At 43.4% G+C, this 26,978-nt stretch overlaps 1 protein-coding gene across 16 annotated transcripts in view; it reads right to left on the bottom strand.

The window, feature by feature from the left end:
• Positions 1 to 26,978, bottom strand: part of CELF4 (CUGBP Elav-like family member 4) — a 1,553,364-nt gene that overhangs the window by 625,833 nt on the left and 900,553 nt on the right. For all 16 annotated transcript variants that reach the window (XM_075327636.1, XM_075327668.1, XM_075327591.1 and 13 more), the window contains exon 3: positions 6,879 to 6,927. In XM_075327636.1, coding sequence (XP_075183751.1) covers positions 6,879 to 6,927 — 49 coding nt within the window. The remainder of the gene's footprint in view (positions 1 to 6,878; positions 6,928 to 26,978) is intronic.

Below are 26,978 nucleotides of genomic sequence, written 5' to 3'. Positions count from 1 at the left end.
ACTACTTGTAGGCACTGTATATATATATATATATATATATCTATATATACACACACACACACACACACACACACACACACACACACACACAGTATATGGAGGGATACTGAGTATTTTGGTAAGATGCAACATGATTGCTAAGGGATACACCACAATACAGTACTGGAACGTTTATGGAGGTTTTTGTAAAGTTTTGTAGAGGTTTCTGTGAGTTGAGGTCTTGTTTGCAGGGAATCTGTCAGCAGGTTTTTGCTATGTAAGCTAAAGACAGCATGCTGCAAGGGTTAACACAGAAAATTCAGGGATGCCTGTGTTGTTATAGTCCGATCTGTTGTTTATTTGCTATGTTTATTTAAGCAACAGAACTTCTCATTGCTCAAACTACAAAGTTACATGCACAACAGTTCAGCATACCCCCTCCTCTGATTAACACTTCACTGTCAATGTATAATATCTATTAAGAACCTGGTGTGGGCGGGACAGCTTTCTCAGCTCTGCTACATGGCTAAATCTAAAAAATTGTCATTGTGTCAGAACAGCTGCAGCCAATAATCTCAGCGATACATCGTTGGATTCAGTATATATTTGTCTACATCAGGCACCCAGTAATCTAAGTGATACATTTTTGGATTCAGGATCTCTCTGCCAACATCATGCACCCAGTAATCTAAGTGATACATCGTTGGATTCAGGATCTCTTTGCCTACATTATGCGCCCAGTAATCTAAGTGATACATCATTGGATTCAGAACCACTTTGCCTACATCATGCACCCAGTAATCTAACTGATACACATTGTATTAAGGATCATGCTGTTCTCAAATGAGGTAGCAAAAACCTGCTGACAGATTTCCTTTAAAACTACTTTTTAGTCCATATCAATAGTAAGCTCAAAAATCACGTCTCTTTTGTCTCCTACAAGGGGTTACTTGGAGAAGTAAAGGGGTTAACAATATAAACTTTCTTGTCCCATGACATAGAGATACTTTAGTGGATTACAGCACGGGACCTTCCCACTCCAGCCTTCAACCCCTGAAATGTTATGATCACCAAAATACCATACTCAATTGCACTAGCTTGTACTGTTCATCACCTTCTGCATAATGCAATCATTATATCGACTGAAAAAGAAAAAAAAAAATAGAAAATTAAAACTAAATATTAAAGCTGCGGGCGGTCAGGTGCCTCCCTGTATAATGTCACCAGAAGATAAGGGAACCTCCAAGGACCTCTATTAACAGCGTCTATTTAAATCTTCATCTCCCAACAGAATAGTGTAAACCTTCCTATCAATTTACAAAATGCGCCCCCTCCCTCCCCCCCGGTCACAGCCTGCTCTGAGCACATTATTATTTTTTATGTAAATGCATGGACTATCTCTTTCTTTATGGTACAGTGATATTGCAAGTCAGCATCATTTTTGCTGTTTAAGTATTGAATATGCAATTAATAGGGAGATATTTGGTCATGCCTGGTACTGTGAGGAAGTAAAGAAACTGCTGAATAATCGAGTTTGGGGGCAAAGTATCAGCGCAGGGTGATGTATGAGAGAAATTGATGTGGCAAAATAAAGCTGAATGTACATCCCTCTTCAATGCGAGGCGAGAACTCGGTCCCCCGAGAGTGTACGGGGGGAGCAGATTGAGGCACCTACATTATCTCACCCCGGTGTTTCATGTACGGCCATTTGTTCTGCAAACAGACCTCATTCATTTTCAGATTGGTTATTATTTAACCAGTGTAGTGCAATGAAGCTTTATTCTGCCAGCGGTACAATGACTACCTGCAATGCGGTGCAAGGGGGCCGCAACATGGCCAGCTTTAACCTTTTCTGTGTCTCTAGAGCTTAGCTTAAAGCAGCAAATCCAGTATATTATTATATGGAGGTCATGGTCCCCACCTAGGGACTGTCCTCTATAGGCAGAGTTTCTGCCGTCTGGCCGGTAGAGTGTAACCATCTGTAGCGCTCGCTGCCGGAGATGGTAAGGCAGCGAGCAGGAGTAGACCCACTGCACCACAGGGGAACACCGGGCTTACCCTTTATTGAGAGGGACTTGACTAAGCGCCTATCGTGAGGCATACACCAGGTGCCACTCCCACGGCAGTGACCGGGACTGTGGTAGCTGACTCAGAAGACAAGGACTGACACAGATGGAAACAGGCAGAGACTCTAGTGTAGACAGGGACCACCAGGATGGCTGAAGCAGAGAGCACGGCCAGGGTTGGCAGGCACAGTCACTGGTATAGGCGGGTACCACCGGGACAACTGAGCCTGATACCATAGCCAGAGCTGACAGGTTGAAGGGTACCAAACGTACACTGCTAGGGAAGAGACAGTGGATAAATGAACATGATAACTAGCTGGCTAGGGAGAAAACCACTAACTAACTAATAACGTTGCTCAGGCACCTCCCGTAGTGGGACAGTGCCTTAAAGGGGTGGCGCACCCATTTTCATTACTGGCCACATTGAACCTTGTGTTGCCAATAGTGCTTGTGAGTTTCGCTATTGCGATCTGCTCACTCCCTTTGCATGACCCCCGGGCTCCATGTCCTCTGATGTCTGGTGATGTCATGTCAACTGAGGTGGGCTGCAGTCTTCCTGAGTGACTGAGCTGTGGGAAGTGTTTCATCACTCGTCCCAGCCCAGCATCTCACGCACTCTCTCCTTTACTGCTCAGTGCTGCAAGCAGGAGCGATGCTGTGCTGTGATGAGATAAAGAGTGAACACTAGAGATGAGAAAATTGATTGATGGCAAGCAAGGGGTACTTCTCACATAGCGAGATTGCTGCTGAGTCACGTTTTTGTGACTCACCAGTGACCTCATTAGCGATCTCGCTGTGTGTGACACTGAGCAACGATCTGGCCCCTGCTGTAAAATCGCTGCTCATTACACACAGTGCTGGATCATTTTTTGTTCGTTACTCTCCCGCTGTGAAGCACACATTGCTGTGTTTTACAGCGAGAGAGCAACGATCTGAATGTGCAGGGAACAGGGAGCCACCTTCTGACAGCTGCGGACGCTGGTAACCAAGGTACACATCGGGTAACCAAGCGAAGTGCTTTGCTTAGTTACCTGATATTTACCTTGGTTACTAGCGTACGCCACTCTCAGGCTGCCAGTGCCGGCTCCCTGCACACGTAGCCAGAGTACACATCGGGTAAATAAGCAAAGCGGTTTGCTTAGTAACCTGATGTGTACTCTGGCTACGAGTGCAGGGAGCCAGAGCTAAGCGGTGTGCGCTGGTAACCAAGGTAAATATCGGGTAACCAAGCAAAGCGCTTTGCTTGGTTACCCGATATTTACCTTAGTTACCAAGCGCAGCATCGCTTCCACGCGTCGCTGGTGGCTGGGGGCTGGTCACTGGTCGCTGGTGAGAACTGCCTGATTGACAGCTCACCAGCGACCATGTAGCAACCCACCAGCGATCCTGGCCAGGTCATATCGTGGTCGGAATTGCTGGTACGTCGTTTAGTGAGACGTTACCCTAAGTCAAAATAAGATAAACTTTTTCAGGAATTTTGGTTTTGCCAGAAGCTGAACTTTTTTTGTTTCTAATTTTATTAAATCAAGCAAAGTATTGGCCTGCTTTCAGACATTTTGCTTGCTCCCCTCCCAGACCTCCACTGGCATGCTACAGACTTCGGTCTTCTGTCTTGTTCACTCTTCGACTCCTCCAGCACTAATTAGGCTTCAAGGGCCACGATGGCATGGCAGGGTGACACACATCCTGATACTGAGGGAGGCCTAATCAGCACCGGAGGCTTCAAAGCGTAAAACAGACTAAAGGTGGAAGAAGAGACTTGAGGTAAAAGAATGAAGCACTGGATAGGGTACATGAATAAGGACGTGGGGTTGCAAGTTTAATATTTTGACCCCTCTGTTTACTATGTTTTGGGGTTTGGAGAAACCTCAGCACGTAATGGGGTTTTTTTTACGAGAAATTTGTATAGCATCGAATCTTTTTGACTGAATTTGAGGAAATCTGGTGATTCGAAGTTTTGCAGATGTGCTCATCTCTAGAGCACACAACGGTGTGCCTTCAAGATAACAAAGTTAAAATACATATTTCTTGGACCCAAGTAATATCCTGGCCCAAGATGTGAATTTTATGTCTATTTAGAGCAGACGTCTTAGGAACAAGTTGAGTAGCCCAGAAGGTTTTCACGCTGTTTAAAATGAACACTTATAATTTTGGGAAAGCGTCCTAGCAGGTCTACACAAACACTGCTCGGGGATACGTGTTGGCATTATCTGACCAGTCAGCGTCTTATCACTTTTTTTTTTCTTTTGCAGAATTCATGTTTGAATGTTCGCTCGGATACATCGCATAATGCGGTGACAAGGGGTGAGCGGGCACTCGGAGGTTAGATTACGATCTCAGGTCAGCTAATGACTGCAGGCAGAATACAGGCGCTGATAGTGTTCAGCATCCGTAGATCAGTAATTAACATATAGCGGCACATGGGATAAACTTATCTCTGCTCGTAGAGTCCAGTCAGTTTCCTGATCTTTGACCACAAAGACGAGAAAGTCAACAGTAAGGACCACACCAATATATAATAGACCTTAAGTGGTCACCAACAGCAAAACTTGGTGGCCCAGAGGTTGTAGGCCAATATGATAAATTAGGTTATTCTAACGAGGGGACAAGGAGCCCAAGTAATCCAAAGCATCTAAAGGGCTCTCATATTTTATCTTCTTGGCTGCATAAAATACTCTTACACCACCAAAAAAACTACCTCTAATTTTTGATTTGCATGTTTGTGGTTTTATGTCTGTATCACAGTTTGTATACCTGGTTTTTGGTGGTGGTTACCCCTATTAGAAAGGAATAGGGGCAGAGCGGGCCAGTCATCTGAAGTGGGGTGTGTCCAAAAAATTAAGGCACCCTCCGTTGTTAGGAAGGGGAACCTAGGATATACAGTATGTAGACAGGTCCCATCCCGTTAATTTGAAAAGACCATATATATTTTTCTGAACTCTCCCTCTCTCCCGTGTTAAGGGGGCTTTACACGCAACGACATATCTAACGATATGTCGTCGGGGTCACGGAATTCGTGACGCACATCCGGCCTCGTTAGTGACGTTGTTGCGTGTAACAGCTCTGAGCGACTGGTTAACGATCAAAAATACTCACCTTATCGTTGATCGTTGACACATCGTTCATTTTCAAAATCTCGTTGGTCGTTGTGGACGGAGGTTGTTTGTCATTCCTGAGGCAGCACACATCACTACGTGTGACACCCCGGGAACAACGAACAACAGCTTACCTGCGTCCTCCGGCAACGAGGTGGGAGAGTCGTTAATGCGGCTGGTCATCGCCCCTCCACTTCTATTGGTCGGCCGCTGTGTGACGTCGCTGTGACGGCGCACGAACCTCCCCCTTAACGAAGAGGTTGTTTGCCGCCCACAGCGACGTCGCTAGGAAGGTAAGTATGTGTAACGGGTGTTAGTGATATTGTGCGCCACGGGCAGCGATTTGTCCGTGACGCACAAATGACGGGGGCGGGTGCTTTCACAAGCAGCCTTTACACCACCAAAAAAACTACCTCTAATTGTTGATTTGTATGTTTGTGGTTTTATGTCTGTATCACAGTTTGTACGCCTGGTTTTTGGTGGTAGTTAACCCTACTAGAAAGGAATAGGGGCAGAGCGGGGCAGTCATCTGGAGCGGGGGGGTGTCCAAAAAATTAAGGTACCCTTCGCTATTAGGAAGGGGAACCTAGGGTATATGTAGACAGGTCCCATCCTGTTAATTTGAAAAAAACATATATATTTTTCTGAACTCTCCCTTTCTCCCGTTTTACCACTTGGTACGGAAATAGCACCCACTGACACCCACACTATGTGTGTTCCTTTGATGTGTCTATGTTTTATGCTGAATGAGAGGATACTATAAGTGTCTTTTTTAAAGAATTTATTAAATAAAATATTGTTTTAGAGGTAGTTTTTTGGTTGTGTAAGAGTATTATACCTCAGTCATAATATCCTGTGTGGTGCTGCATTAAATACTGAATTCCTTTTTAAACCTTATCAAAGGGGCCATCACAAGAGCGCAGTAACACATTTTCAATGTCAGTTCAATACCGCTGTTCGCTACCGTGTAAAGCCCCCTTTAAAGTTAAGTTTTAGTCCCTGCTATTATTACTGTTGTATTTGGACTATTGGGCACTATCTCTCTGCTTGGCAGAATTGCTATTATACACTCCAAGATGGCTTTTACGGGAATCAGTGTTATCTGACGGGAAATTAGACCCCCCCAACTTGAACTTCCACTGATCATTTTTTGGACAGCTGGCCTGGAGAAACATCATCATTGCAGAATGATGCATAGGTGACATCACGGCAGGTCAGCCAAGCAGAAGCAGAAACATGGATCCTGGCAGAGGCCACAGACCATTGTCCTGCACATCGATTTGCACCAACTCTACGCCGAGATGGGTTTGACCGCAATCAATGCTATCTGATGGAGGATGAGTCCCCATCTTAGACTTCCAGATCACATTTCACATTTTATTCTACAATTTCCCAACAGAAAACGTCTTGGCCATGCAATGATGCAAAGATTTACACACCAGTCTGCATAGAGAAAGTTGGGACTCATTTTCAACTTTTGGAAAAATCTTATTGACTTCCTAGGTAATCTCCAGCAAAAATCTAATAAGAATTGAATGTGAAGAAGTAAAAAAAAAAAAATAAATAAATACAAAAGTGCAAAAAAGAAAAAAGGGATTTAATAAGTAGGAAAGTCACACTCAGAGGGAATGTCTCTGGCAGTGATTAGGTACTAATTGATCAGCGCACTGCATGACAAAATCCACAAGGCAATCACATACTACTTAGCAATTATGCTTGGAGAAATGCCAACTACTACCTCCTCTGCTTTCACTGTCGGCTGGCTTCACCTGGATTGGTCGGTTCATCTAGAAAACACAAAAAGTAGAGGACATGTTAGAAGAGGAGAAGAGTCCATCAAAGCAAAATGAAATGTAGTTAACACTCGAAAATGAAGAGTTACTGATGTAGCGGAGTTGACTTTGTCATTGAATATTGCAGTCATATATAAACACAAACACACTGTAATATCCCGAGCCACCAAATTACATATTCAGCTCTGCTAGATCTGTACACAATGCATTGTGAGAAATAATAAAAGAGCAGTCACTATCAAAATTGAGAAAATATATTTCCTACATTCATAGAATAAAATAAATCATTGAGATTAGTTAAGAGACTACTATCCAAACTTTGTAAAAAGCAAATATTAGACCCTATCAAAGGAATCTGCTTTTTTTCCACTTATGAGCCTCTTCTTCCCCAATCTGCTTTTTTCTCCACCTATGAGTCTTTTTTTCCCCCAAACTCCTTCTTTCTCAACTTATGAGCCTCATCTTCTCTAATCTGCTTTGTTGTCTGCACTTATGAGCCTTTTATTCCCCAATCTGCTTTTTTCTCCACTTATGATTCTCTTCCCCAATATGCTTTTTTTCTCCACTTATGAACCTCTTCTTCACCAATCTGATTTTGTTCTCCACTTATGAGCCTCTTTTTACCCAATATTCTTTGTTTTTCTCCACTTATGAGCCTCTTCTTTCCCAATCTACTTTGCTTTTCTCCACTTATGAGCCTCTTCTTCCCCAATCTGCATTTTTTTGTCCCCTTATGGGCCTCTTCTTCCCCAGTCTTCTGCCCCCTGAACTTATTATTTATTTTAAAACAGTCAATATCTGTCTTGTTCAAAACAAGATGGACATACATGTGGCTGCAGGATCAATATATAACTGCCTATTACTGTCTATGGAGAAGAGTAGGGCAGAGTGAGACTGATAAGAAGAGGGAGCCTACAGATGATTTCTAGTAAGTGTTTTATCTCACCCCAGAGCTGGAATCACATATACACCGCTCAGGTTTTGTGACGTATCAGTGACCTCATCAGCGATCTCGCTGTGTGTGACGCTAAGCAGCGACCTGGCCCCTGCTGTGAAATCGCTGATCGTTACACACTGTTCTGGCTCATTTTTTGGTTGTCGGGCTCCCGCAGGACAGCATGCATCGGTGTGTTTGACGGCGGGAGACCAACGAGCACTGACTCTGTGCAAGCAGTGTACGCTGGTAACCATGGTAAATATCGGGTAACTAAGCAAAGCACTTTGCTTGGTTACCCGATATTTACCTTGGTTACCAGTGTACACCGCTTAGCGCTAACTCCCTGTATACGTAGCTAGGGTACACATCGGGTTACTAAGCAAAGCGCTTTGCTTAGTTACCCGATATTTACCCTGGCTATGTGTACAGGGAGCCAGCGCTAAGTGGTGTACATTGGTAACCTAACCAAGGTAAATATCGGGTAACCAAGCAAAGCGCTTTTTTTACCCTGGTTACCAAGCTGACTGTTTGACAGCTCACCAGCGACCATGTAGCGACGCACCAGCGATCCTGACCTGGTCGTATCGTGGTCGGAATCGCTGGTATGTCCTTTAGTGTGACGGTACCCTTAACACTACAGCTCTGCTCATTCAGATGGCCTGCTGCCCATATGCATAAAGTCAGTCCATGAAGAGCTTCAATAAATAGCTACAAAGCTGTTTAATTGAGATAACTGGAACATTTGGGACACCTCCAGGTGTAGTGGAGAAGCTATCAGGGCACTAGTCTTGTACAATGGAACATATTGTTGACATAGGTGTGAATACAATCACCACATTAGAAAATCGGAGGAGTGATAACATATAATATTATACCCAGGTAAGGGACATCACAAAGATTTTGCAGCATTTACGTTATGAGTATAGTACATTTTCATATGTTGGTCATATTATGTAAAACTTCCATACATTGGTTAAATATCAATGCTACAATGTGTTGACCTATGCACACACTGCAGATATAAAATACTATACAGTGCTGACGTTGTAGTGCCATGCCCTGTCTAAGCAACACTATCATGCAGTGATTAAATAGTCGCTCCTTTTTCAACAAACTTTACATATATTAATAGTCCAAGCGGAAATAAGAAACTTTCCCTGAAAATAAGTCCTAGCATGAATTTTCAAGATTTTGGGGTTTGCTTGACATATAAGCCCTACTCCAAAAATAAGTCCTAGTTACAGATCAGTAAAATTGTCCAGGCCAGCATGTCAATATAATACAGTTAAGGCCGCTTTACACGCTGCAACATTGCTCAAGCGATCTTGTTGGGGTCACGGAATTTGTGACGCACATCCGGCCGCTTTGGCGATGTCATTGCGTGCGCCACCTATGAGCGATTTTGAATCGTTGCAAAAACGTTCAAAATCGCTCATGGGTGACATGCCCCCCTATTCTCGATTATCGCTGCTGCTGCATGTACGATGTAGTTCGTCATTCCTGTGGCAGCACACATCGCTACATGTGACACCGCAGGAACGAGGAACTTCACCGTACCTGCAGCCGCCCGCAATGAGGAATGAAGCTGGTTGGTGGAATGTTACATCTCGCTCATCACCGCCCCTCCGCTTCTATTGGGCGGCCGCATAGTGACATAGCTGTGATGTCGAACGAACCGCCCCCTTAGAAAGAAGGCGGTTCGCCGACCACAGCGACGTTGGTAGGCAGGTAAGTAGTGTAACGGGACTGAGCGATGTTGTGCGCCACGGGCAGCGATTTGCCCGTGTCGCACAACCGATGGGGGCGGGTACGCACGCTAGCGTTATCGATAGCGATATCGCAGCGTGTAAAGCGGCCTTTAGACATATAAGGTAGACCCTTCATCAAGGAAAGCAGACACCCCAAAAGAACAGCACTCAATAACCCTACAATAATAAGGGTTGGCTAGTGCCGGGCTGTCTCCCACAGATCGGGTAGTACTGCTGGCATCACTCTACACATGAGCATTGTGGCTGCTCCTGGTCACCAACTTGTAATGCTCATGCATAGGGGTAGCTAGAGGAATAAGTGGACCCACTGGACGACAGAGGGGACCCGGGCTTACCCTTTAGAGAGAGGGGTTTAACTAAGTGCCTACTATTAGGCAAACGCCAGGTACCACTGCCAGGGAAGTGACCGGGACTGTCACAGCTGACCCCCATTACAGGAGACGGACTCAGGTGTAGACACAGGTGCAGGCAGGTACAGGAGAGGTGACGGGGCAGACAGGAAGGCAGGTATGACAGGTATGGTGGGCAAGGCAGGGGGAGATAGGTATGGGGAGGCAGGTACAGGACGATAGACACAGGGATAACAGGGCAGGGGCTCAGGACCTGACAAATAGCTATGTAGCACACTGGGGACTGACTAACTAAGGCATTGTGCAGGCACCTCCCCTAATGGGAGGGTGCCTTAAATACAGAGTGCCTCTCAACCATAGGTGGAGAGGCATTTCCAGGAGATGGCATGCTAGCCCTTTAAGAGGAGGGCCGTTGTGCATGCAGGCACGCGCATCTTAGGTGCACTCCCGGGAACCCTGTGCTGCATGTACAGGGCCTGGGAGGAGAAGGAGGCAGCAGCACACATGGATGGCTAGGGAAGTTCAAGGGAGGACATGACCCAGGCTAGGTCTGCAGAGACACCGGTGCTACACAACGGCTACACTTCAGAAGAACGGCAAGGGGCTGTGATTCTGATCTGTGTGTGAGAGCCCATCCACCATTGGCACTTGCCAACTCTAACTTTTTTAGATCTAAGAAGGTCTCGTATGTGTGATTTTTTTTTTGGGGGGTGTCTGCTTTCTTTTGCGGTTGTTTGATAGCCCATCTTTGAGACCAAAAAATAATATAAGACCCAGTCTTATTTGGAGATATATATAAGAGATATATATAATGAGGTGTAGGGAATCTGTTTCTTTCATCTCTTAGCCACTTTTTCTCATTCTATTGTTTCCTGAACTGAGGGATAAGATTAGAGTTGCTCACCAAAGTGTATGGAGAAGGGAGGAGAAAGAGACAAAGAGAAATGAGGGGCCACACACAGACAGTGCTGCCTGCTGCTTTTCAGTAAGTGTTTTATCTCACCCCAGTGCTGGATTCACATCTACACTGTACAGACAGGAGAGCAGGAATCCCTCAGGCCTGTGTGTACTATGCATGGATGATATCAGAGCAGCTAGTCTCCACCTACTAGCACAAAGACAACATAAAACAAGTGCACAGACATGATGGCTTATTCTAAAAAGTCCCTGAAAGGACAGATTAGCTTTAAATAACAATTCTGCCATACAAACTTACATATGTCAAAGTAATGAAAGTAATTAATTTTAAGATTTGGTGACAATTTCCCCTTTCTTAGCAGGTGGCTGCCCCCTGTACGATCACACAGGTGGCATACAAAGTTCTGAGATATCATCTCAATGCTCCGCGGGGCAGACCGCAGAGCGCTGACTCTTCGGCTCGGAGACGCAGTGTTTTTGTCTGGGAGCTCGGAGGTAAATCTCAGGTCTCTTAGGTAATAACTCTACTTTTATGTATTTCTATAACTTGGCCCCAGAGCTCATTTGTAGGTTACCACTGGCATAAAAAGATCTTTAATCATGATCTTTAATTACAGTATATGGTAGCATCCTTTCCCCCAAGACCATCGCCTTTAATGAAGTGGATCCTGACTACTTGGAATAAAAAAAATCTTCAGCAAAGCTAATAAGGAGCACTGGAAACAAAATCTACCTGTAATGTGTTACTGTACAGATGAGATGTGCACAATATACCGAGGATTCCTTCTTATGCATATACTTTTTCCTTTTAAACAGGCTGCAATTATTCTCATAACCTCTGCGTGGTTACATATAGATACCTGAAGCATACACATGTAGTGCTGGTGTCTAAGCAGAGACGCCGACTTACTCACCACCCTGGCCGGATGGTGTCCTCCCCATTATTCACCCGGCCATCCACGTGCGCTGCTGCCTCCTTCCCCTCCTGGGCCCTGTACATGCCACACAGGGTTCCTGGGAGTGCACTTAAGACGGGCGCGTCAATACCAGTCCTCCTCTTGTGCCATTTCCCAAAATACCTTTCAGCCTATGACTGAGAGGCACTGTATATTTAAGGCACCCTCCCTTTAGGGAAGGTGCCTGGGCAATACCTTAGTCAGTCTCCAGTCTGCTAGTTAGTTAGTTGTCAGGTCCTGAGCTCCTGCCCTGTTATCCCTGTGTCAGTTTCCTGCACCTGCCTTCCCATACCTGTCTATCCCTGCTATGCCCACCATTCCTGTCTGTACCCACCTACCAGCCTACCTCAGTCACCCTGCCTGTACCTGAGCCCGTCACCTGTTGTGGGGGTCAACTGCCACAGTCCTGGTCACTGCCCTTGGAGTGGTCCCTGGCGTCCTCCTCGTGGTGGGCGCTTAGTGAAGCCCCTCCCAATAAAGGGTAAGCCAGGGGACCCCCTGTAGTCCAATGGGTCCAACAATCCCGCTCACTGCCCCTACACCGGCCATGAGGGTTACATAACATTATCCTATAGAGTCCAACAAAATTCTGGATCATAATCAGTACAAGGAAAGTTAAGCAAAACTTTTGGAAAGGTATTAACCCCAGGACATTGCAGTCCATACAGATTGGCGCCCACCACTGATTATAGAAAAGATACACTATAGATAGTTACAGTGATCGCTCGGTGGCAGACATGAACTTGACAAGATATCTTTTTTTTTCTTAGCAGTCCAGCTCTTATAATTAGAATCAACTTGACATAAAATTCACTAATTACTGGGTGGAACACTGCACAGGAAGTAATTAGGATCCCCTGCTAGGAGCTTTTGTGAGGGAGGGATTCACTCCGGGAAAAGAGGCCACATAATTACTCAGGATTGGTGTAATTGTAATTATAACAGCAAAATGTATCACATTATTATGTACAGTGAGCAAAGAATTAGGAAAGCCCAAGGGGCAATGGCTGAAAGACAGCAGTTAGTCTATCTATGTATCTGTACTAATGGCCAAAAAATGTTGGCACCCTTGAAATTGTTCCAAAAAATGAAGTATTTCTCCCAGAAAATTTTGCAATTATACATATTTTATTATATACATATTTATTTCCTTTGTGTATATTGGAACAATAGAAAAAAAAATAAAAAAAAAGGGAAATTGGACATAATTTCATACAAATCCCCCAAAATGGGACAAAATTGTTGGCACCATCAACTTGATTTTTGGTTGCATCCTTTCGAATAAGTGCAATCAATCGCTCCCTACAACCATCCAGAAGCGTCTTCCTCCTGTCATCTGGAATTCTGGACTCTTCGTTATAAACTGCTCCAGGTCTCTCATATTTGAAGGCGTCTTCTCCCAACAGCAATTTTAAGATTTTTAAGATCTCTCCATTGGTGTCAATGGGAATTAGATCTGGACCCATTGCTGACACTTCAGAACTCTCCAGTGCTTTATTCCATCCATTTCTGGGGGCATCTTGAAGTGTTTGAGGTCATTGTCCTGCGGGAAGACCCGTGACCTAAGTCAAAAACCCAGCTTTCTGATGCTGGGCACTACATTGTGACCCAAATTCCTTTGGTAATCTTCAGGTTTCATGATGTCTTGCACACATTCAAGGCCCCAGTGCCAGAGGCAGATAATCAACCCCAAAACATGTTTAAACCTCCGGCATGTGTGACTGTAGGTCCTGCGTTCTTTTCATTGCAGGCCTCATTCTGTTTTCTGTAAACAGTAGAATGATGTGCTTTACCAAAAACCTCTATCGTGGTCTCATTTCTCAACAAGACACTTTACCGGAAGATTTTTGCCTTATTCACGTACATTTTTGCAAACTGCAGTCTAGCTTTTTTCTGTCTCTGTATCAGCAGTGGGGTCCTCCCGGGTCTCCTCCATAGTATTTCATTTCATTCAAATGTGAACAGATACTTCGCACTGACATTGATGCACCCTGAGCCTGCAGGACACCTTGAATTTCTTTGGAACTTTTTTGGGACTGCTTATCCACCTTTCGGACTATCCTGCATTGAAACCTTTCATTTATTTCTCTATGCCATTCACGTCCAGGGAGATTAGTTTCAGTGCCATGGCTTGTAAACGTGTTGATTATGTTGTGCACCGTGGACAAAGGAACATCAAGATCTCAGGAGATGGATTGTAAACTTGAGATTATTGATATTTTTAAACAATTTTGGTTCTCAAGTCCTCAGACAGTTCTCTTATCCCCTTTCTTTTCTTCATGCTTAGTGTGACACAGACAGACCCACAATAAAAAAATCGAGTCAACTTCTCCCATTTTTATCTAGTTTTAGGTGTGATCTTCATATTGCCCACACATGTTTCTTGTCACAGCTGAGTCTGAACAAGCATGACATGCTTGATAAAAGTTGATTACCCACAATTTTTGAAAGGTGCCAACAATTCTTTAATCTATTCTTTTAAAGGGAACCTTGCAGGTGATTCATGTTGCCCAATTATTGCATCTTACCCACGATTGTAGTGAGGTATATTTTTTTCCTGAAATGATCCGACGTTTCAGAGAAAATACAGTTAGAATAGCTGGGCATGATTTTCACAGCATATCTACAGGTGAAGTCTCTCTCTTAGCGAGAGATCTGTCAATCACCTAAAGCAGTGCCAGGATCTTAAAAGTATTTTTTCTCTGAAATAACAGACAATTTCAGACAAGACTATACCTTGTGGCATTCGTGCAGCCGGGTTGTGATTCATGATGCCCGCATTTTGGGTAACATGGATCAGGTAACAGGTTCCCTTTAAGCTCTGTGTTGTAGACACTTGCTCTGCCCTCTGGTCTGGATTGACATATTACTTCTCTGAAAGTCACATGACACAAAGGGGTGTGGTTCCATACCATTAAATCAGAGAGCCACCACTCACAGCTGAGGGGTGTGGCTTACCAAGATGACATCATCACTTCCTTTTTCTCAGGCTTGAGAGTGGTGTCAGAAGAAAAGGAGCACATTTGGCATGATAGTGTCTCTGCCCTAGTTTATTTCTGGTAGATCGCACCTGACAATAACAGATATTAGATTTTGCAGATTTGTTTAATGTAACTTTTATTTTCTGGAGATTCCCTTTAAGTCCATCAAGAGCTGTCCTGTGTTTGATTCACTGAATGGAAACTGGATGAAAATCACTGGTTGTTGAACAGTACTATAGCCCATTACCAGTCCCCAGAAAGCTATTGTCACTCCTGAGCCATAATACATGTATAATTTACAGCATATTATAGTCTACTGACATCACAGGGCCGTAGGTAAAGAAAGAAGCAGCACCTGTCAGCAGGTGATCTATTCCTGAGCCCCTGCCTCTTACAAATCACTCACTAGAGCCGGTCCTGGGCCGGTCCTGCAGGGGTGTATTCGCACATCGCATGAAATCATGGTCCATCCATCTATGTATCGATCCTTCTTCCTCCGCCTTTGGCTCCACAGACAGAGATATACAGTGAGGCCGCAGGTTCAGCTCTCAGGCAGCTACAAACTACCAGCATCTGAATTCTTAGTCCTTGTTTTCCAATTAATTTATTACATTTTTAGTTACAGAGAGGATTAGTCAGCTACAATGATGCCGACTCAGCTGGACCCATCTCAAGCTACCAGACAGCAAGTGTATATATATTTTTTTTTATAACCTGTCTACTTTTGCAGATCAATGCAAGACAATGTAAAAAAAATAAAATAAATAAAATAAACAAATTAATAAATGAATGAAAAAAAATAATAATAATAAAAATTAAAAAAATAAATTAAAAAAATAAAATAAAAAATATATATTGTATATATATATATATATATATAATATATATATACCGTATATATATATATATATATATATATATATATATATATATATTAAAAAATACAATTAAAATACATGCAAAACAATATGAAAAAAGCAGAACACTATATACAAAAATTGTATAAGTCACACACAACCAACGGAAAAAAAAATATAAAAATACAATTAGGAAGTAAAATGCGTAAATAGAATTAAAAGCTTAAATAAAATGAAATTATGTAAGAGCAAATTGTACTCAGCTCACATGTGGATTATTTGGTTTTGTCCTATTACATATTGTACTGTTAATTCTCCCTCTTGAAATTCGGAAAAGAATCGAGGCCTAAGCCTCCATAAAATGCTGCTCTCAGATCACATTGCAAAAAACCTGCTGACAGGTTCCTTTTAATGCAAGGTATTAAAAGCTATGTTCAGCTTCAAACCAGTTTTTGCTTTTATTGTGGATTTGGTTTCTAAATGAAAAGTTAAGAAACTTTCTAAATATTCTTTATTAAAAAGTTTCTCCCATTTTGCTGCTGCAGAATGTCAGGCTGAGTGATCTGTATAATAAGATTATTATTGGAGCTCCTGCTTTTGCTGGCTCTCACTGATCTCCTTTCCATCAGTGTACAATGTGGCCAAAGAAAGGACGTCTGCTTCTCTGCTTTCTGTAACTCTTCCAGTCTCTCTGTATCTCTGTACAACCTGATGGTGACACTCTAAGCTCAGTGACCAATTTCATCTCAGGACCTCTTGTTTTGAGCCTCTCAATGGTGAATTACTGTTGATCAATTGTTAGGTGTCATCCTGGTCTCATACTGTCAATATGTGAACATCATGATGAAGGGGTCTGTTTACTACCAATTCTATCTGAACAACGAAATGTATTGGGCAATTCACAGATCAAACACCTGTTGTGAATTTTACCATTAAGCTCCTTGCTAGAGAGCAGCAAGTTGTGAAAAAGTCCTGAAATATTGAACAGTTGTACATGTGCAGTCAAAAGTATAGAGAAGGTCACATTAAGGTCACATGAAAAAGTGAGAGGTCATTTTAGGATCACCCTAAGATTTTACTCGAAAGCCAAGTATCAGTAACCTTTTGTGACCAGTATATTTTATATATATATATTATATATATATATATATATATATATATATACAGTATATACCGCTCACAACAATTTAGGGATACTTGGCTTTTGGCTGAAGTCTATATACAGTATCTATGAGAAGGATAAATCAGTAAACTGGTACGGGGGCTCCTCGTTTGCCTTCTGGAGCAGTTCCTTCCCGTACCCGAAATCGCTTGGTCTGGTCTTCTGAGCCACGGATGCTGACCCAGACTTTTTGGCATTCTGACAGTGTCAAAAAGAGCCTATTGAGCATGTGCGGGATTCCAATGGGTCTTTTGCCACTATCTGAGCATGTCAGTGATGTGGCACATTCCTATTGGCCACGGTGACATCATCGGTGATGTGGTACGTTCCCATTGGCCGCCGTGACGTCATCAGTGATGTGGCACGTCCTTATTGGCCGCCGTGACATCATCGGTGATGTGGCACGTTCCTGTTGGTCGGTGACATTATCAGTGATGTGGCACGTTCTTATTGGCCGCCGTGACATCATCAGTGACGTGTAGAGCTCTCATTGGCCAAAGGGGCTGGCTACACGTGATTCTTCAATCTTGTGGGCGGTACAGAGGTGATAAATAGGCCTTAAGCCCACATGGAGGTGCGCAATCGTCTTTGTGCATACTGCTGTACACATCTGAGATAGGGTTAGGCGGCGAAGTCCTACCGGACTGATTGATGGGCAGGAGGCAGGTTAGGGTGAGGCGTTGCGGTAATATCCGTTGACCAAGTTAAGGTCAGTAGCTGGAAAAGCTAGGCTCCAGTGGTATTGGGTTTGGGCAGCTTTGGGACCGGTGGCTAACCAGCTGTACCATATAGCAAGCCGATATAGGAGCAGTACTCTGTACACTCACCACTGTATATACCCTCAGCCTCTGCTAGCAGGATACGGCTAGTGTTCTGCTTGTCCGCCCCTATACATACCATGCATGCTACATATATATTACCTTCTTTGAAGGGACAGAAGTGTAAGCGCCATATAGACTCTGTGAGTTAACAGAGTTTTGTTCATTTAATATAGTATTATTTTGTTATCTGACTCTGTCAGTTAATAGAGTTCAGTATACATACTGCAGTATCGTGTGGCTTAGAACACGGTTACTGCATTCGCAGGTCCTCTGTGACGGGACAGAGTCTCTTTACATCGGTTGGTACCTCTATGTGACCTGTAACATAGAGTACCTTAGTTACCGGGTTACTGTTGGGTTTCAGTAGGGCCTGGTGCCACCCGATGCAGTTCTGCCATCACTGCACGGTGGACATTGACCACTGGTATTAGTATATCTTCATCTATTACTATATCAAGAGGTTCCCCCGTAACAACTGGGCCTCTTGTACATTGGCCCAGGGTTTGTCTTTCAGCACTGGGCTCCTGGATTTCAATCTGGCCTGGGAAGACCTTAGCATATATGTCCTCCGAAAGCTTGGCTTTCAACCCACAATCCAAAATCTTACCCATGGGTTAATTAGTAGCTCTAAATTGTGTGTGCACGCCTGAGATTGCGAGTCCCATGGAGGTGCAGATGTCAATGTCTTTCCTGTATAATGTGCAGGATTAGTCCTTCCTATAGTAGCAATAGGACATAGGATACCTCCTCACGTTGCTCTGCATTAACATATATGAAGGTCCCAGTTCACTTCATGAACCGCGCCACTGAGTAAATATTTAATCTTCCATCGCCTCAGGGACAATTGTTTTGGAACAATTTGCTACAATATCTGTGTTCCTGGAACCGCTGATTGCCGTCTGTTCCACCACAAGGCACATTCTCCCAGCAAACTCCACCGAGAGTCATCTCCTCTGCCCTATTCTTTAAGATTAATGTGTTGCCAATTCTACCTCTTTCCAGTAATTACGCCAAAACTCTCATCCACCCCCTTCTCCCACCCGCCAGTCTTTTGCATCAACACGTACCGATACATTAAACAAGACATTCCATTAATTTCTTCATCATCATAAGTTAAGAGCGGGACATACTCTTTAAATATTCATTCAGCTATGAAAACTGAGCATTAAAATTTTAATAATGTCAAGCTCGTTTGAACCGATTTCCTAAGGGACCATTACAATACAATTAAAATAAATATGATGATTGATTGTCCAGGGGCGGTTTACCTGTCCGGCTGTGCCACTTACCAGGACGAGTGTGACTATTGGAACGGAAATCAGATGAAACGTATCTCCGAGGAAACAAAGGAAAAATCTATGGGTTAGGTGTCTACAGCCAAGATCTGTTTAGAAATCTTGCATTAAATTTTTATGGTGTCCCATTTAGTGCTAAGACCACTCATCAGCTGTTTCACGAGAAGGTAGAAAAATATTGCAAGTTGGGTTTTTAAAGATCTGTTACAAGACCCTAATCTATCATATGCCATTTATTAAACTGGTGTCTTCCTATGTGACAGACACTATTTGCCCGAAGGGCAACAAGAGGTACCCTAACTAAAGACCTAATCAAAAAAACTTTATTAAATTATATAAATGGACAAAGATTAAAATTGGTAGGTGGGAGGCCAATTCCGTATTAGATGAGTGCGGCCGGTCACTCACTGACTGATATATTGGCGAATCATAACATAGAACACATAACAGTGTTCGATCACATCCAATTGAAGTGTGAATGGAAGTTATCCTGAATTTGATTTGGCCACTGGAGTCCACCACTATTGGTAGCCCTATGGTGAGGTCTCACCATCAGAGGTTTTAAAAGAGGATGTAACCGCTTTTCAGCGTACTATAGCCTCAGACCCCCGATGAAGCCAGTCATGGCGAAACATGTCGGGGAAGCTATTAGCTATTAGGTAGTTTTTAACAGGCATTGTAGGTGATAGCCAGCCATATTATGTTTAGGAATTTATCCAGAGCAGTGTCGGTCCGCGGCCGCACTCATCTAATACGAAATTGGCCTTCCACCTGCCAATTTTAATCTTTGTCCATTTATATAATTTAATAAAGTTTATTTGATTAGGTCTTTAGTTAGGGTACCTCTTGTTGCCCTTCGGGCAAATGGTGTTTGTATAATTGCCCCTACGCTGACCGTGTGTGACAATCAGAGGTTAGTGTTTGTTCCTATGTGACACAGGAGCCTTTGGGGACTGTCAAGAATTAGGACCACTACAGATATGTCCACTCTTGTCTTTCCATTCATTTCATTAAAAGGGGTTGTTCACTACTAGGACAACCCCTTCTGATTCCACAGGTTTCACCTAGGTAAAATAATAAAGCCTATACTTACCTCCCGTTCTGGCTCCCTTCCAGTGCTGTCCGGGATCGCAGTGGCAGGGCACACGAAAGGTGTTGTCAACTACTAGGACAACTCTTCTGGTTCCACAGGTTTCCCCCAGGTAAGCGTACACTTACCTCCTGCACTATCGCCCTTCCAGTGGTGTCCAGGATCACGGTGCCAGGGCTCACGTGGGGTTTTGAGGTCATACGAGCCTCGTATCCAATCAGCACCGGCTTCTGTCTCCTTACCTTCAAACCAAACAAGTTAATCAACAGGAAGTGAGCGCTATGGCTGCTCTCACTTCCTGTTGATTCTTTGTTTGGTCCAAAGGCGGGGAGACAGAGGCCGGTGCCGATTGGTGGTGAGGATCACGTGATGTCACAACCCCGCGCGAACCGAAGCACCGCTGCAAGGGCACCGGTACGGGAGGTGAGTACAGTTTTTATTATGTTACCTGGGAGAAACATGTGGAATCAGAAGGGGTTGTCCTAGTAATAGACAATCCCTTTCGGGAGCTCCTGCACCGCGATCTTGGACTCCAATGGAAGGAAGTTGGTATGGGAGGGAAGTACAGTTTTTATTATTTTACCTGGGGAAACCTGTGGAATTAGAAGGGGTTGTCCTAGTAGTGCACAACCCATTTAAAGAATTACATTTTGCATTATACAAATTCAATACAATATTGTGACATGATAGCAAAACCCTCACCCGGCTGCAAATAACAGCACAGGTCCTAGGTCACATATAGAGACATATAGCATAAACATCTCCTGATAGGAGTTTTACATGTATTATGGGTATATTATAGCATTCATCTTAGGATAATAGAGATAAGCGGATTGCTTTGCGCAACCCAGGTCCACTGTCCAGATCAATGCTTTCAGGAACTGCAGGAATTTCCTGACCTTCCCAGGTTCCTCGCGGTGTATGATATGCCGTCTTGGTGTGACGTCGTTTGTGCACTGCAAATCATAAGACGAGCTCAGTTCTCAGAAGGTCAGGAATTTTGAGCAGTTCCTGTTCGTAGGCAGAGAGCACTGACGTGGACATGGATTGGAGTTGCGTGATGCAATCTGCTCATCTCTACTGGATGTCAAACCAAGAGGAAAAGTAAGGAAGACCATGTGTCACCTCTGCAAAGATTTAAGACGAATTTTCTTTTCTACTGCTCTAATTTAGGAATCATTTGTCTATTAGCTGGTTCACCTCCACTTCATAGACAGATATAATTGATGGTCTCTTAGCAAAGTGTCAGTGTAGAATCACCGTTGGTCGGCAGTAGGGCCTACAATTTGTAACCTCATTGGAAGTCATAGCATTACACTGACAGATGACATTTGGAAAAAAAAAGATCGGGCATATTGAAATTCCATGCCTGATCCCTTTTTTCATTGGGTAGATAAGTTGTTTGAAAGGGACTTACTTTGCCATCTCCTTTGTGTATAATGGAACATGCATAACTATGGTGGGTGCCAGTATTCCAGGTTCATAGACACATTCACATGACATTGAATGATAGTCACCTTGAGCTATTCGTGGGGTGCATTCTGCAGGTTCAATGTCTCAAGTTGATCTTGGTACTGTATGTGTGTGAGATCAGCATCTTATAACAGCCTAACATTTTCTCCTACAGAAGACTTTTTGAAACTTTAGGTTTCTCTTCAAAGTTCTTCCCATGGTCTCCTCCGCTGTTTCTCCTGACGTCATCATTGGCCTGTGTAATTTCCTCTCTTCGGCCCTGGAGCTCTACATAATGGAATTAATTCTACCCTGTAATTCACTTTCTATTCCGCATGTTATTGCATTATTTCTACACTCGATGGCCTACTTACTTGTCCATGGCTTAATCTAATCTCGTTGACCAGAAAAGCAAAGTGGCTTGTTCAAGGTCAACATGGATTGACCTTCACATGCTCGACTTGTGCTTGGGTTAATAAACAAAAGGTGCAGACTAATTGCCGAGGATCCTCGTCGTGACCACGGCTGAAAACAGAGTCCAAGTAAATCCATTCTCCGCCATAGGCTGTGTGCAAAGTAGGCTTTTTACGAGAGAATTACACATTCCACATGCTGTAGGCTCCCATACCCTCCAACCCCAATCATTAACGAACTAATGCAATGGTTGCTGCTGCTTTTGTCAGCCATTAGCCATAATTCAAGGGCTTATAATCAGGACCGCTCGTCAAGAAAGGATGAGCGCCTCGTCTCAGAACATGGCATTGTCTGCTCTCTTGAATTATTATATTAAATTGCATTACGGCACGCTGCATTATATCTGTAATGCTTTCAGACAATGGAGCGACATACCTTGAGTGCTTTTTCTCCCTTGTAATTTATCGCTCCCTATGCCGAAAACTTGTTGTAGAGGCAGACTGTACACAAAACACAGTTATCTCCAACACAGCATTTCCTCTCAAAATTGAGTTAATGTTTTATTATTTCATAATTCAATAGAAGAGGATGCTTAAACAAGCAGGATTTTGATTAAACATAGGAGAAAAGCCATCTCTGAGAAGCAAGACAGTTGGAAGTGCCAAAAGTCTGATAAATCCCTCTTCTAATGGTCGACAGGAAACAGCCGGTATTAGCGGAAGATTATTTGGAGCAAGGTAACAATCCGCCGGCTTCCATGATTAGAAAATGAACTTTTGTGTTAATCTCACCAATTAGCAAACCTTTTCTTGTATGTGAATCTCTATCCCGGGCCAGCTCCTTTATACCATCCTCCGGGAATGACTTTATGTGCAGCACCTTTGTTATGATGAATCCTTTGTTACATTTCTTCTTTTCTATTTTTTTTGGGTCAGAGGGAAATTAGACTCTTTCAAAAACTAAAGTAAATTAAAGGAGTTATCTGGTGGCATATATGTATAAAAAAAACAAATATTGTTTGTAATGCACTAACTAATTAGTTTCCATTAGCAAAGTTGCTTTGATCACTTTAAAGAGGAGCGATCATGTGATTGTGGGCATATAGACGATGTTCAAAAGGCTGTGAAAAGACACAAGCAGCATCCTCTTTCCCATATGAGTTTGCATCCCATGGGTCAGGGACATGGTGTTTTGGCACATTCATCATCTCTGTGGGTGCAAGGGATAAAGCTAGGGGAGAAGGAAGAAATTGGATAGGTTCCATATAAGCGAACAGTGAAAGGTAAAGGAAACCCTGTGTCTATGGAAGGGGGAGATGGTGACCCCTGACCAAGCCTACCTCAGGCACCTGACCACCCTAGATAGGTTCCATACAAGTGAACAGTGAAAGGTAAATCCTGTGTCTAGGGAAGGGGGAGATGGTGACCCCTGACCAAGCCTACCGCAGGCCCCTGACCTCCCTAGATAGGTTCCATACAAGTGAACAGTGAAAGGGAAGGGAAATCCTGTGTCTATGGAAGGGTGAGATAGTGACCACTGACTAAGTCTACCGCAGGCCCTTGGCCACCCTAGATAGGTTCCATACAAGCTAACAGTGAAAGATAAAGGAAACACTGTGTCTAGGGAAGGGGGACATGGTGACCCCTGACCAAGCCTACCGCAAGCGCCTGACCACCCTAGATAGGTTCCATACAAGCGAACAGTGAAAGGGAAGGGAAATCCTGTGTTTATGGAAGGGCGAGATGGTGACCACTGACTAAGCCTACCGCAGGCCCTTGGCCACGCTAAATAGGTTCCAGACAAGTGAACAGTGAAAGGTAAGGGAAACCCTGTGTCTATGGAAGGGGAGATGGGGTGATCACTGACTAAGCCTACAGCAGGCCACTGGCCACCCTAGATAGGTTCCATACAAGCAAACAGTGAAAGGGAAGGGGGAGATGATCACCACTGACCAAGCCTACCACAGGCTCCTAGCCATCCTAGATAGGTTCCATACGTATGCGCTGAGCTGGATACCTGACCCTGAAATAGGCCCTAGGTTAGGGAACAGATGGGATGAGTGCATAGTCAAACCCTCTAAGACCTAAAAGACACACAGGGATAACAAAAAGGGGGAAAGTAAATGAAGAATCTTATCTCCAGAAGACTCAGGGAAAGGAACTGCAACAACAAAGTTTTTCCAGATTAATGCAAGCCAACAGCTTGCACTGAAGTCTTGTTAAGGGCAGTTTGCACAGCCAAACGCTTTGACCTTCTATAGCCGGACACCAAAAGATTGTCTGTCACCCTTGACACACAGCTTTCTGAAAAACTACTAAACCTCGAGGATCAGATAGTGGCTCATTTACATAGGGCATTATCACATCCTTAATAATAACAATTATTATGTTTGCAAATAGACTTTACTATGTTATAGGAATAGGTGTCATGTTTTGGGACCTTAAATAAATGGGCAACACAGTGGTCTTACAGGGCAGGGATTCCAAGATCAAATTTGACCCTTCAGATATGGGGCACTAGATGTCCAGTTTTGAAAAAAAGAATAAAAAAAAACTCCATGATTTTGTGATACTCTATTTGGAGATGTTTAGGCTATATGTGTCTTTAATTGGCCACCGAGATAATTGTGAGTTCAAATGCTTTTTGCAGTAATGAATTAAATTTAGTGAAAAATGTAAATCATAATGAAATTTGTAGTATGGTTTTAGAAAGATAATAAGTATTCCTGTATTGATGGGATAAGAGATAACTTACTGATTTCCTTGGTGTCTGACTGTCTGGAGCCCCAAATAATAGAGCACACGCACCTCTGCTCCAGTCATTCTACATGAGACAAGCACAGCGCTTGGCCATCTCCAGCAGTCCCATAGAGAATAGACTAATGGAGTGGCGATACGAATGCTCAACCTCTGCTTGATTCAGGTGGAATCAGAACCAAATAATCTATACGTTATCCATTATGCTATTCATAAACTATAACTTATTACACTGGTATAATGCCTAGGACACATTTGTACAATGAGTGCAAAAGTTTAAAAACAAATTCCATTTTGGATTTACATCTTTTACATTTTAGACTTGGCTGTTGACCATCGGGCACCACTGACCTCCCCCATTAGGCAAGGAGTTTCTGCCTGTTAAATGAAACCATAAAGAAAATTGCCGCACCACCTCCCGCACACATCAGCTAGGACAGAAATCCGGGATCTGGACATGGATCCTCCACGTGGCTGGTGCCAAGGTGCCTGTCCGCAACAGGTATGTATTCACCAACAAAGTCCAGAGAAGTAAACGGACAGCACTCACCGGATGTCCGTGAGGGGGCTCGCTCTCTGCTCTGCTCCTGCCATTTTAATGCACCTTTTTTGAGTAAAAGAATTTTGCTGGATTCCAGTGAGTGCTGTCAATTTACTTCTCTGGATTTTGTTTCTGACTGTTAACCATCAGGCACCAATGACATCCCCCACTAGGTAAGGAGTCCCTGCCTGTTGCGCATTGGGCACCACCAACCTCCCCAATTAGGTAAGGAGTATCTGCCTATTGACCATTGGGCACCACCGACCTCCCCCAATAGGTAAGAAGTCCCTGGCTGTTGACCATTGGGCACTACCGACCTTCCCCAACAGGCATGGAGTCTCTGCCTGTTGACCATCGGGCACCACCGATCTCCCCAATAGGGGAGGGTTGACCATCAGGCACCACTGATCTCCCCAATCCTCTGCCTGTTGACCATTGGGCCCCACTAACCTCCCCCAGTAGGCATGGAGTCTCTGCCCTTTGACCATCGGGCACCACTGACCTCCCCCAATAAGCATGGACTCTACCTGTTGACCATCGGGCATCACAGACCTCCCATACTAGGTAAAGAGTTCCTGTCTGAACCTTGGCTTTTATCCGCGACTATCATTCATTCTTCAGTAATAGCTTTCTAGTCAAATCTCACAAAACACAAACGACAAGACACATGCGGTTTAAATAAAGCGCAAAAGAACATTCCGGCTTCAAATGTCTCAGAGAAAACCTCCAAAGCTTTTCACGTGATGATCTGTTAATTACTTACACCTTGATAACTGCAGGAGAAATATACTTTGCATTGCGTGAGACAGAATGTGAAACTGATTACTGTCTGATCAAAGCTGAGGATCCAGATTGTTAGTAGGGAAAGTGATTACACGGGTTCTCGTGCTGGAGACGGCTTTTTGTTTTCATCAAGACATGATACAAATTCATACGAGGGGATTTTGTGTTAACATATGACAATGGCTTTTGTGATCTGCAAAATGAGTTGCACAGAATCCTTGTACAATTGGTGCTGGTAGATCTAAGCCGGAAATTCTGTACAATCCAGGGATATATAGGGGGCTTCTATAGGACATTATTATCCGAACTTCTGTAGATATCTGTCTTTTTACACTTCCAATAACTAAGCAAGGTAGAAGGATAGAAAGATGGATACATAGATAGAGGGATGGAGAGATAGATAGATAGATAGATAGATAGAGGGATGGAGAGATAGATAGATAGATAGATAGATAGAGGGATGGAGAGATAGATAGATAGATAGATAGATAGATAGATGGATGGATGGATGGATGGATGGATGGATGGATGGATGGATGGATGGATGGATGGATGGATAGATAGATAGATAGATAGAGGGATGGAAAGATAGATAGATAGCTAGATAGAGGGATAGATAGATAGATAGAGGGATAGAGAGATAGATAGATAGATAGATAGATAGATAGATAGATAGATAGATAGATAGATAGATAGATAGATCGATAGATAGATAGATAGAGGGATAGATAGATAAATAGATAGATAGATAGATAGATAGATAGATAGATAGATAGAGGGATAGATAGATAAATAGATAGATAGATAGATAGATAGATAGAGGGATAGATAGATAGATAGATAGATAGATAGATAGATAGATAGATAGATGGATGGATGGATGGATGGATGGATGGATGGATGGATGGATGGATGGATGGATGGATAGATAGATAGATAGATAGAGGGATGGAAAGATAGATA

Source organism: Anomaloglossus baeobatrachus, chromosome 1, assembly GCF_048569485.1.
Source record: "Anomaloglossus baeobatrachus isolate aAnoBae1 chromosome 1, aAnoBae1.hap1, whole genome shotgun sequence".
In the NCBI taxonomy this organism is placed as follows: domain Eukaryota; kingdom Metazoa; phylum Chordata; class Amphibia; order Anura; family Aromobatidae; genus Anomaloglossus; species Anomaloglossus baeobatrachus.
This window is presented reverse-complemented; position numbering and strand designations above follow the sequence as displayed.